The following is a 12888-nucleotide window of genomic DNA, read 5'->3' as shown; positions in this document are numbered from 1 at the left end:
TGCTCCTGGTGGTCTGCTCCCTCTCCTCCTCCTCCTCTCTACCCTTCCTCACCCTCCTCCCCTCCCTTCTCCCCTCTCCTTCCCTCCTCCTCCCCTCCCTCCTCCCTCCCTCCTCCCTCCTCTCCCTCTTCCCCTCTCCCTTTCCCTCCCCTCTCCTCATTCCTTTCTTTCTAGAGAGTGAAAGAGGAGAGAGACATCACAGCACTGCTCCAGCACTTGTTAAGTTTCTCCTGTGCAGGTGATCCCATGTAGTGATGGCTGGGGACCGGAGCCTGGGTCCTCACATGGTTAAGCATGCACTCTCCCTCCTGGGTGAGCTATCTCCTGGCTCCCTTGTGTATACTTCTTATTTGTATCTATGCATATCAGGTCTTTTACAGACTAGGCAGTGCTCTAATACTACCAACTGTCACATAGAAACCAGTACTTTTCCACCCTGCAGCTCATATTGAAAATGATTTGAGTGTGTAATGATGTTGTAACCCACACTTTTGCAAAAATGGTCTTAATTTTATGCGTGACCACCTAGCAGTGCATATAGTGTGCGTCTCTATATGTCCCTAAAATTAGGCACAGCACTTTGTGACCTAAGATTTTTCATTAAGTTTTTAAATCACTGTGACCTACTTACGTATGAGCCTGCTATTGTAATTTTACTGTTTATAGGTATTTGATTGAGAGAGAAGTTCTCTATTTAAAATGGTGGAAAAATAACTAGAAGCTACATACATTGTGAGAACTAGAACTTACATAATAGTTACATTTCATAGATAAGAGTTGAGAACAAATTTTTGAAAGTTTTTTTTTTTTTTTTGGTCTGTTACTAATGCCTCTGCTATAACTTGTTTTTTCCTTTCCCAGAGAACAAATAAAAAGAGTTAAAGACTCTGAAGATGTACCTATGGTCCTAGTAGGAAATAAATGTGATTTGCCTTCTAGAACAGTAGACACAAAACAGGCTCAGGACTTAGCAAGAAGTTATGGAATCCCTTTTATTGAAACATCAGCAAAGACAAGACAGGTAAGTAAAATTGTACTATCAGTCTGCTCTCTGCAAATTGTATCAGGTGATTTTAATCATTTATCATAACTTACTGAAATGCTTCCTAATGACATTTTGTGGGCAAGGTGGCAGGGACAGTAGAGTGACATACCTGATAGCATAACTGGTACCAGTTAGTGCAGTCTGCCAGTCTTTCGTCCTATTATACGCAAGTAGGAGAAACTCCAATGTTTAATTGACTAATATTTCCTGAAGGATACAAGAGGCAGGTGCTTTTAAATCAAGTACCCAGGATGTGTGTGTAGCTTTGGTTTATTTGCACATTGAAGATTTCTTTTCAGCTGCGCATATCTTATATTCAGGATCCAAGAAAGTGAGAGGCATTTTCCCCCTCCTTATATTTATAAACTCAGACCAAGGGGACACATTTTGAGTTTCTTACTTTAGAATGACTTGAGAACATGATGCCATTTGTTTTCTAGGTTAAAAATCTGTTACATAAGAAAATTTCAGTTGATAAAAGATTTTTTAACTAGTAGAAAAGAATTCTAGAAAAAAATGTTCAAGCTATGATGAGATACAATTTTCATAAGTCTAGGAAGCTGATCAACTTCCATTCACAGAATGGACATTTGTTTTGGACTTGGTCTGATTACATGTACCTTTGAGCCCAGTTTTATAGAATCTCACTTCTGCAATGCTCAGAAGTTAAAAAAATTGATGTACTACTCATGCATGTACTACTGACCCCCCTCCCCCTAAAATCAGCATTCTAGAATGTAAAGTTTTGAAAAGTAAAAATTACCACCAATATGCAAGCCTACTTTTCTAATGGAAGGTCATGGGTGCCACTTCCCAGTGTTAACAAATTTGGTACACAGTGATTCAAACTTTGTTTTTGAATTAAACTTTTAAATTGTTTAGTCTGACCATAATACCATCGTAAAATGAACCTCATTTTAAAATCTGACTTATGGTTTAAGATAATGAGGGAGCCAGCAAGGCTTACCAGGTAGAGTGCACATACTGACTACCATGCCGGAGGTAGCCCTGGGCCACCACACAGGAGCACCTGCTGTGGAGAAGCTCCATGAGCAGTGGAATAGTCCCGAGGGAGGTGTCTCACCTTGTCTCTGTCTGTCTCTCCCTCTACACCCATCTCTCACCCTTTAGAGGAGAGAAAAGGTCAAGCATGGCTGCCAGGAGCAGTAGAGTTGTGCCTGCACTCAGCCCCAGTGATTACCAACTCTTGGAACCAGCTCATGTCATTTCACTTTACACGGACTTCAAGATCTTATTCAGATCACCTTTGAAGTCCCAGAGACTCAGAGACAGGGCTTTGTTTTGTTTTTTGTTTTTGTCTTTTTACTGCTCTCTTGACTAGATGTCTTGATTTCTTTTGGGTGCTCAGAAAGCATCATTGTAACATTTTAGTTTTTTCACTAGTAAACTTCTTTTGAAAAATTTTTTCCAATGGAAAACAAAGTGAAACATGGGAAACAAGAACATTTGCATTTTAGACTAGTGAACATCCAGTTCACGGTTCACTAGGACAAGGAGAACCCGAGAACACCTGACGTGTGGTGGAAGGTTGCAGCCAGAGCACTGCTTCCACTTGCTCATGTGTGGGGATCAGCTGGGCGTCTCATCAAATCTAGACTCTAACTCTGGGGCCCACAGGAGCCTTTCTATGAGGTGGTGCTGGTCTTGGTATGTGGACCATACTTGGAGTTCAGCAGGGCCTTACAGGCTGTGGAGGGTATTCTTCCCCCCTTCCCCCCATGCTGCCCTCCACTTCTTGTTTGACACAGAGCCTCGAATAGCTCAGTCTTCTCTCCTTGTGCGATTGCTGCCTTAGCAGTGCGGACACTTGATCTATAGTGTCAGACAAGGATGCTTCAGTTGGTCACCACACCACCTGCTTGCCTTTGAAGCTAGAGGTCCAGCGTCGGTGGTGCAGATGCACTAGTGCTTATGCCTTGGAAGGGAACTGATTACATCTGCTGCAGACTGTTCTGTGGATCAGATGGCTACAATGTGGGTGTAGCTAAGGAATAGTTGGGCTTAGTTTCTTAGTCTTCAAGGGCTTGGCTTTTCTTATGTTTATATTCTACTTTAGGGCTACCTTCAAAGTATTAGAGAAACTTATATGAGAAATCAGATGTCGTATGAAGAAATATAATTTTTCCCACAGTAAAACTATGCAGTGTAAAAGCCTTCATTATTCTTCATATTGCATGTGAGCTGAACAGCACCACAGCACAAGTATCAGGTCTATTAGGAATGGTGCATGCTTCCAGGTGAAGTGATCTGACAAAGGGTGCTGGTTAACTTTTAAAGTCAGTGTTTCAAGTGACCCTAGAATGCCTAGGTTTCATTCTAGCTTCTAATTTAATAGTACATACCTTCTTTGTTTCTTTTCTTTTCCTAATTTTTGTCCTTTTTTTAGGTAGACAGAGACAGAATGGCACGCACCTAAGCTTCCTTCGGTGTAGCGGGGCAGGGCTTGAACCTGGGTTGTACTGGTGACAAAGCAGTACTCTATCCAGCTGAGCTGTCTTGCCAGTCCTACTGTAATTTCTGCAAGTTCCTTTTTTAGACTTACTCAAAGAACTTACTTTTCTGTCCATGTGCTTCTTATATATCAATAGCTGAGAATGAAACTACTACTTCAGCATGATCTAGCATTTCTGTATCTTTAAAATGACATTTGAAAAACGTTTTGAAAGATAGCTAATTTTATTTACTTTTTTTTTTTTTGCCTCCAGAGTTATCACTGGGGCTTGGTGCCTACACCATGAGTCCACTCCTGGCGGCCATCTTTTTTTTCCATTTTCATTGTTGTTGGATAGGACAGAGAAATTGAAAGAGATGGGGAAAATGGGGAGAGAAAGATAGACACCTGCAGACCTGCTTCACCATTTGTGAAGTGAACCCCCTACAGGTTGGAATAAATAAAAGTTAAATTCCATCCCCAACAGTAACCTCTACAGAAGTAGTACTGCTGCGTTCAACATAGGCTGTAGCTTGTTTGCTTGAGAAATTCAGCAATGCAAATTTCTCTTTAGAATACTTTTAGCTCTTCTCAATCTCCCCCACCCCCAGCTAGTATTTTTGCATCTTTAGGTTGAGTATTTAAAGTGTCACTCCCTTGAAAGAGTTTGCAGATGGTACGTCAGTCATCAGGAAGAAATTCTTGTTTACATCTCTTAGTGAAAGCATAGTAGGTGCCAGATTATAGAATGATAATGTAGGTTAATCATTATGTCTTCAGGATGGCTTGCTTTATTTCCAGTCTCACAAATAAGTTTTCTGATAATACTCAACTTCAGTATTTAAAAAAAATTGTCCAATCTGCTGCTTTAAAAAGCTCTCTGTATTGGATAATGCATAAATACTACATAATGCATGTTTACATAATGCATGAACACTAGTTTCTGTATAAGTTTTGCTTTATGTTTAATAATCTTTGAAAATAAGGATGACAGTAAGACGTTGAGAATAAATCATTGAGTATTGGGTAAAATTATAACTACAATGGGTACTCAACATGTATTTTGGCTGTACTTGATCTCTTTAAGATTTAAAGATTTGGGGATATGAAACTAGAGCTTTAAATTGCCCAAAAGGTAAATATTGTTCTCTTAATGTTAGTATGACTTAAAAGCATGCTATCAGGGAATAAATAATGTTACCTTTGAAATATGGTCAATAAATGACTCTCTAGAATGACATTTAAATCTTCTACTAGTGAAAACAGGAAATGAGAAGATGCCATTCAGGAAAAACTGTTTCTCAGTGTTAATTGTCTTAGCCACTGAGCCTCTCATACTAAATTCTTGGTGGTGGGTAATAATTTCTGTCTCCTCTTAAATTATTAGCTTCCAATTCTCTGCATTGCTGGAAACAAAATCACATGTTCTGATACTGGTGATGGGATGTGCACACTTAAAAGTTTACTTCATAAAAAGCAGACATGCTCAAATTCTAGAAATAATTCACATTCAAAATTTGCTTCTACTAAATTAATGGAAAGCTAAAATCTTATTTCATCACAAAATGTCTTAGTATCACATTGACCTTGTAATTTTTTTAAACAGGAATAAAGAAATTTACTTAAATAAATCAGAGCTTGTACCTGGTTTGTTTTATATCTACATTTTTTTGCACTTACAAATTGAAATATTTATTAAAATAATCTTATATGCATTTGCCAAGGTAATTTTACATGCTTTACAAAAGTCATTCTAATACCTTTGTTTTACATGACAAGAATTTCTGATAGACATTTAAAGGCTTTCAGTAAGAATAAATAAATCCTTGCTTCCTGAGAATTAATGAATACCAAACATTTCATAAAGTACCAACATTATGAAGATACAAATAGATCACTAGATTGTTTTAAGTAGCTTAGCTTGTAATGTACATATAATATGTAAGTAACATACTATCTAAATGTCTACTTTTTAATTGAAATTTTATTAATTAAAAAATAATTTTTAAAAGTAATAAACCATAAAGAATTAAGGTGCCCCCCCATAACCATTATGAATGGGTATTGTGTGTGCAAGGACTACTACATGCAAACATCAAGCCTTAGCTGGTAGCAATTCAATTAATGTTTGTTTTTTTTTTTTAAAGAGAGAGTGAGTGAACCAGTGCACTGCTCAGCTCTGGGAGAAGTTGGGGCCGGGGTCCCAGCCTGTTACCTCTTGTGTTTGAGATGTGAAAGTCCAGCCCTCTGACTGTGAGCTGTTTTTCTACACCCTGACTCCTGCCTTTTTTTTTTTTTTTTAATAAAAATTTATTTCTTTTTATGAGAGAGACCAGAACACTGCTCAGTTCTGGCATAAAGTGATGGTAGGCTTGATTCTGCAGCCTGTAAAGTCCCAGGCATGCAAGTTGGTGCTGAACTCTTAATATTAAAGGACAGGTTCTTTGAATTTAAGACTACACATCTTGAGCTTTTTAGCCATGGGTTCATTTAAATCACAGAAAGACTGACGATGCCAGTTGTCAGTGAGTCATTAACAGTGCAGAGTAAATATCAATACATAATAGAATATACCAGCTTTTAGAAACATGTCATTTACGTGAGCACATAGACAGTGAGTATAAAGAGTGCACTTAAAGTTGATTTGTAGTGTAAGGTTAGGGTTAGACTAACACTGGCGGGCATTTTTTTCTGATGCAAGTTTCTATTATAGTTTGACAGCATGCTTTTCTGTGCAAACCAGAACTATGGTTAACTTTGTCTCCGTAATTGCTGCCAAATTTTGTGAACTGGAAGAAAAGATATTAAAGACTTTGGGGGTGTGGCTTTGCTAATCTCTATAGACCTTATCTGATTGAGTGTAGATAATTTCCACAGACCACATGTAGTGACAGCGTTCCTACCGCAGCCTGAAGCAGAAGCCCCTTGTGCTCCCAGAGTCTTTAAAATCGAATCGGTATGAATCTAGCTTAGTTGGATCCTGTTCTAGAAATTATTTTCAAACTTGTAATAAAGATACAAAATAATGCACCACTACTATTTGAGAGGTAAACAGGTAAAACGACTCCAATTTAGCTTTTATATAATGCAGATAGTCATAAAAGCCTTGATCCAACTTTTAATTTCAAGATGCTTCTGTGATTCTTGGTTTGTTTTTTTTTTTTGGCAGGGCTTCACCACTCTAGGCTGACTTTTTCAGATAGAAAGAGGGAGATGGAGAGGAAGAGGGAGAAGGGGAGAGAGAGAGTAAAAGACATCATAGCACCAACCTGTCGTTCATCTGGCTTGGGGCTAGACTTGAACCTGTGCTGTGCAATGTCAGAGCTTTGTTGTTCCTCCTCAACCTGCCCCCCCCCTTTTCCAGCTTTGCACATCCCTTTTGTACTCTAGTCATTCCCCCACACAGGGTGGTGGGGCTGTTCTCCCTGAATCATAGAAGACATCTAAACTGCAGTTGGGGCTAATTCTGTGACTAGCAAACTATAATGACTGCAGGGTACAGATACATGCACTGAGGCTTTGCACACTTCCCCTAATTCCTCAAGTTTAAGTCATTCTAATTCCATTATAAAACAAACTAATTTTAAAGAACAAACCAGGACTCAAGTTTATATTTGAAAATTGCAATGCTAGTTTTATTCCGATGATCTGATGCCTGTTTAAAAAAAAACCCTCAAATTAAGCTCATGTCAAATTTCTTGCACATTGCTCTCCCAGTCAATTACTGTTCCCAATGAAACAGACTTTAAAGAGGTTGTGTTTTACAATGCAGAGAGTGGAGGATGCTTTTTATACATTGGTGAGAGAGATCCGACAATACAGATTGAAAAAAATCAACAAAGAAGAAAAGACTCCTGGCTGTGTGAAAATAAAAAAATGCATTGTAATGTAACCTGGTAAGTCCAGCATGCTAATTTCCTTAGAAAGCAGCTATCTTTTGAAGGTAGCAAAAATACCCACCACTATAGAATCACATGGGTGTGTGGGGGGGATTCTCCTTTTGAAGTGTTGCAAGATGTAAAAAAAATGAGGCTGGGAAGAGAACTCACCTGGCAAGATGCCTGCTCTGCCCTGTGTATGGTCCAGGTTCCTGCCCAGCCCCCAGTGCACTGGAGAAGCTTCAGTACTGGGGTCTCTTTCTCTTTGCTCTGTCTAAAATAGTTGGACAGAAGAAGGAAGACCCTATGAGTGACAAATATTAACTTGTGGTTTCTTCCCATAACTGACAGATTCCACCTGTGATCGAACGAGTGTTAATCTGTAATTGAGGGAAATGCAATATAGACTAGTCTACACTTGTAGTAGGGCCTGGAGAGGGAAAAGAAAAAGTGAGCAGTGGCACAGAGCAGCAAGGTTGACTTACCCTAGTGGAGGATAATGCCATGCTTCCAGTGCATTCTTCTGGGCATTCCACAAGCAGTTACTTGTTCTGCCTGAGTTCTGTACCTCTGGAGACCTCACCATGGGTTCACTGTTCAGAACCCATGACTTTTGGGATGATTCCTGCAGCCCTCTTTTTCACTATTTGGACGAACCACAGGTTGCTAGGATATTACATTCCAGCTCTTTTTATATACTATCCTCAGTTCAGGACCTGTCATCTGTATATAACCTCTAGTCAGGCTTACCTGTTACTAGAAGAGAAATTAATTTTTAAAAAAATTTTCCATTTTTAAATCCAGTAGCAGATTTTATGCTGCCTGTGGAGTAAATCTCAAGTTTAATTTTCTTTACATTTTACTATTTTTTAAAATTTTAACTATGATAGAGACAGATAAAGGGAGAGGTATGGGAAAGAGGGAGAAAGGAGACACTTGTAGCATGCTTCACTGCTTGGGGAGCTTCCCTCCCTGCAAGTGGAACCCGGGAGCTTGAACAAGGATCCTTGCACACTGTAATATGTATGGCAACCAGGTGTATCACCACCTGGCCCCAGAATCGTCTATTTTGAATCTTTCTGATTCTCTTGGCCGAGTAGGGACCTTGGCACATAATAGCTCCCTGGTTGGACTTATTCCCAGTTAGATATTGAGTGGAAATTCTTGGTCTCCTTTCTGAATCAATTCATATTATGTTTGATCTTAGATACTATTTCACTTAAATGTTATAAAATTCATGCCAAACCTTAATCGTTTGATATATATTCTCCTTAACATATAGTGTTCTATGAGAACATGAAATAAACTAGTAAGGCATCATTTATTGCTTGTAAACTAATGGTTGCTGTTCCTTACTGTGTGAACTCAGGATATGAAATAGCTCTTTCTCCTATGTATAAAATGTACAGTGAACAGTAGAATCAGTCACAAAACTGTTCTGTGATGTCCTAATCTTCTAAATTCAGAAGAATTCACTGCCAGTAATTTGTTTTGAGGGTCATCAACTCTGAGTATCATTCTGTAAAGTTGTGGTAGAATTGAACTTCGCAGTGCATTTTGAAAAGTTAAATGACAGGAACATGGTCAGACCCGAGTGATGGCTTTAGCTTTTTTTCATTCTTCACTTTTTGCTTAAAACAAAGGTGAAAAAAGTACTATTCTAACATTATTTTTAAATAACTTTTAGTATTTCATTTATTGGATAGAGACAGAGAAATTGAGAGGGAAGGAGAAGGGTAACATAGTTGCTTCTCCACTGGGAAAGCTATCTCCCCAGGCCCAGGGCAGGTACTGAGAGCTTTAGCCCAGGCCCTGTGCATTATAATGTGTGCCCAGCCAGGCACACCACCAGCTAGCCCTTTCTAGTCTAGAACCTTGAATTGATACAAAATAATTTCAGTGACTGTCGGGTAAATAAATACCAGTTAACTGTTGGGCATGAATTGCAGCCTTCATTTCTAAGTGAACATAAATAACATCTATATTAAAAGCAGGCATACTGGGAAGCATTTTTTAAAAATTTATTTATTTATTGGGGAATTAATGTTTTACATTCAACAGTAAATACAATAGTTGTACATGTATAACATTTCCCAGTTTCCCATTTAACAATACAACCCCCACTATGTCATTTATCATCCTTCATGGACCTGTATTCTCCCCACCCACCCACCCCAGAGTCTTTTACTTTGGTGCAATACGCCAATTCCATTTCAGGTTCTACTTGTATTTTCTTTTCTGATCTTGTTTTTCAACTTCTGCCTGAGAGTGAGATCATCCCATATTCATCCTTCTGTTTCTGACTTATTTCACTCAACATGATTTTTTTCAAGGTCCAACCAAGATCGGCTAAAAATGGTGAAGTCACCATTTTTTACAGCTGAGTAGTATTCCATTGTGTATATATACCACAACTGGCTCAGCCACTCATCTGTTGTTGGACATCTGGGTTGCTTCCAGGTTTTGGTTATTACAAATTGTGCTGCCAAGAAAATATGTGTACACAGATCTTTTTGGATGGGTGTGTTGGGTTCCTTAGGATATATCCCCATGAGAGGAATTGGAGGGTCATAGGGTAGGTCCATTTCTAGCCTTCTGAGAGTTCTCCAGACTGTTCTCCACAGAGGTTGGACCAATTTACATTCCCACCAGCAGTGCAGAAGGGTTCCTTTGACCCCACAGCCTCTCCAGCATTTGCTGCTGTTACCTTTTCTGGTGTATGACATTCTCACAGGAGTGAAGTGATATCTCATTGTTGTCTGGATTTGCATTTCTCTGATAGTCAGAGACTTGGAGCATTTTTTCATGTGTTTCTCAGCCTTTTGGATCTCTTCTGTGGTGAATATTCTGTCCAAGTCCTCCCCCCATTTTTGGATGGGGTTATTTGTTGTCTTGTTGAGTCTGGCAAGCTCTTTATGTTGGTTATTAAACTCTTACCTGATGTATGGCATGTAAAGATCTTCTCCCATTCTGTGAGGGGTCTCTTGGTTTGGGTAGTGGTTTCTTTTGCTGTGAAGAAGCTTTTTAATTTGATGTAGTCCCATAGGTTTATACTTGCCTTAGTCTTCTTTGTAATTGGATTCGTTTCATTGAAAATGTCTTTAAAATTTATGCAGAAAAGAGTTCTGCCAATATTTTCCTCTAAGTATTTGATAGTTTGTGGTCTAACATCCAAGTCCTTGATCCACTTGGAATTTACTTTTGTATTTGGTGAAATACAGTGATTCAGTTTCATTCTTCTGCATGTTTCAACCCATTGTTTCCAACACCATTTGTTGAAGAGACTCTGCTTTCCCCATGTAATAGTCTGAGTCCCTTTGTCAAAGATTAGATGTCTATAGGTGTGGGGTCTCATTTCTGGGCTCTCAGTTCCATTCCACTGGTCATTGTGTCTATTCATGCTCCAGTACCAAGCAGTTTTGATGACAATGGCCCTATAATACAGTTTGAGATCTGGGAGTGTGATGCCTCTGTTCTTTTTTCTCAAGATTATTTTGGCAATTCTGGTTCTTTTCTGGTTCCAGATAAACATTTGTAGCATTTGTTCTATTCTCCTAAAAAATGTGCTTGGGATCTTGATGGGGATAGCATTAAATTTGTAGATGGTTCTGGGTAATATATTCATTTTGATGATGTTAATTCTTCCAACCCATGAACATGGAATATCTTTCCACTTCTTTGTGTCTTTTTCAATTTCTTTGAGTAGTGACTCATAATTTTCAGTATACAAGTCTTTCACTTCCTTGGTTAGATTTACTCCTAGATATTTATTGTTTTTGTTGCTATAGTAAAAGGAATTGATTTCTGGATTTCAATTTCTTCTAACTTAGTGTTTGCATAGAGGAATGCCACTGACTTTTGAATGTTAATTTTATAGCCTGACACCTTACTGTATTGCCTGATGATTTCCAAAAGCTTCTTGCTGGATTCCTTAGGTTTTTCCATGTATACTATAATGTCATCTGCAAATAAGGAGAATTTGACTTCTTCTCTTCCAACTGGGAAGCATTTTAAATAAAACTATTTTATATAAAAGTTGACATTGCTAGTTATATACATGCTAGTTATATAGTTATATGCTAGTTATATACAGTTATATATATATATAAGAGAATATATATATTCTTAGTTTTAAAATGTATCAGTGGGATACTACTTTTGTCTCCTATATTTGAAGGATTGCTTCCTGTATGAAAAAATGCACTGGCCTGATTTGATTAATTGTGCATTTCTGTAGTCATAATTATTCATAATTATTCAATTTTACAAGAGTTTAATTAAATGCAGTTTCACCTTCAAACGTGTTTTCTCTATCAGATATCCTTTAGTTTTTCATTTGATCATTATCAGAAGCAATTGAGAAAGAATAGGCAGCACAGGAATATGTTGTCTGAGGGACTGTGTAGAGGAGTTAGATTCCACCCCTTTTTAAAGATTCTGTCCCATTCTAAGGGTTTTTGATTATAAAATAGTCAAGGGTTGGTGAACAGTATCTTGTTAATGTCTCAAGGTTATGAAAATATATAGGTCTGCATGTATTGCTGATAAAATGTCTCAGCGGATTTTTTTCCCCCTCTCCTTTGGCTAAAACAAAGACATGTTCTTATGTGTCAGTACTGGTGTCAGGAAGTGGGGTACATCCCTCAGAGCCCCCCCCCCAGATATTTGTTTGGATAGAGACCGAGAGAAACTGAGATGGAAAGGAGAGATAGGGAGAGAGATACCTACAGCCCTGCTTCATCTCTTGTGAGGCTTTCCCGCTGAAGGTGGGGACCAGGGGCTTGAACCCTGGGCCTTGTGCACTGTGACATGTGCACTCAACCAGGTGCACTACCACTCAGTCCCAAGTGCAGTTGGTTTTATTTGGATGCTTGCTTGTATTCAAATCAGTCTTAAAATTCAATCCCACTACTTTTCAAATATGAAAAACTCTCAACTTTTTTCAGGTATTTAAAGAAATACATGACAAGTTAGTTACATGTAATTTGAATGTAAATGTCCTGTATTTTCTTATTTTGAAATAGTAATTACAGAAAAGTTTAGTAATGCAGTAAGAGAATTCATGTCATTGCTAAATTCTTATTATCCACAAGACCATATGACATAATGAATGTTTATATGATACTCAGTGAAATGATTAAAGTACATAAAATTGCAGTGTCTCTCAATAGTACCCCATTTTGACCAAATGGGTATTTGTTCCTGAGACTCCCTCTAGTGTCCACATTTGAAAACATTTGTTTGTTTGTTTGTTTTTTCTACCAGGGTTACCACTGAGGTTTGATACCCACACAAAAATTTAGCTGCTCCCTGTGCCCATTTTTTTCTTTCTGATAGTCAGAAATAGAGGGAGGACAAGGTGATAACCTGCAGCACTGCTCTACTTCATGAAGCTTCTATCTTTTGTAGGTGTGGACTAGGGACTTGAATACCGTCCTCATGCACGGTAATGTGTACACTTTTCCAGGTGTGCCACTGCCCTGCTCCCAGGGTAACAAGACTTTCAAAACGAC

At 38.4% G+C, this 12888-nt stretch overlaps 1 protein-coding gene across 2 annotated transcripts in view; it reads left to right on the top strand.

The window, feature by feature from the left end:
• KRAS (KRAS proto-oncogene, GTPase) overlaps window positions 1-12888 on the top strand; it is a 43936-nt gene that overhangs the window by 24940 nt on the left and 6108 nt on the right. The window contains exons 4-5 of one of the 2 annotated variants that reach the window (XM_060194540.1): window positions 862-1021; window positions 7270-7393. In XM_060194540.1, the coding sequence (XP_060050523.1) occupies window positions 862-1021; window positions 7270-7389 (280 nt within the window). In that variant the 3' untranslated portion in view covers window positions 7390-7393. The remainder of the gene's footprint in view (window positions 1-861; window positions 1022-7269; window positions 7394-12888) is intronic. The other variant, XM_060194541.1, reaches the window with a different exon arrangement.

Source organism: Erinaceus europaeus, chromosome 7, assembly GCF_950295315.1.
Source record: "Erinaceus europaeus chromosome 7, mEriEur2.1, whole genome shotgun sequence".
NCBI lineage: Eukaryota > Metazoa > Chordata > Mammalia > Eulipotyphla > Erinaceidae > Erinaceus > Erinaceus europaeus.
This window is presented reverse-complemented; position numbering and strand designations above follow the sequence as displayed.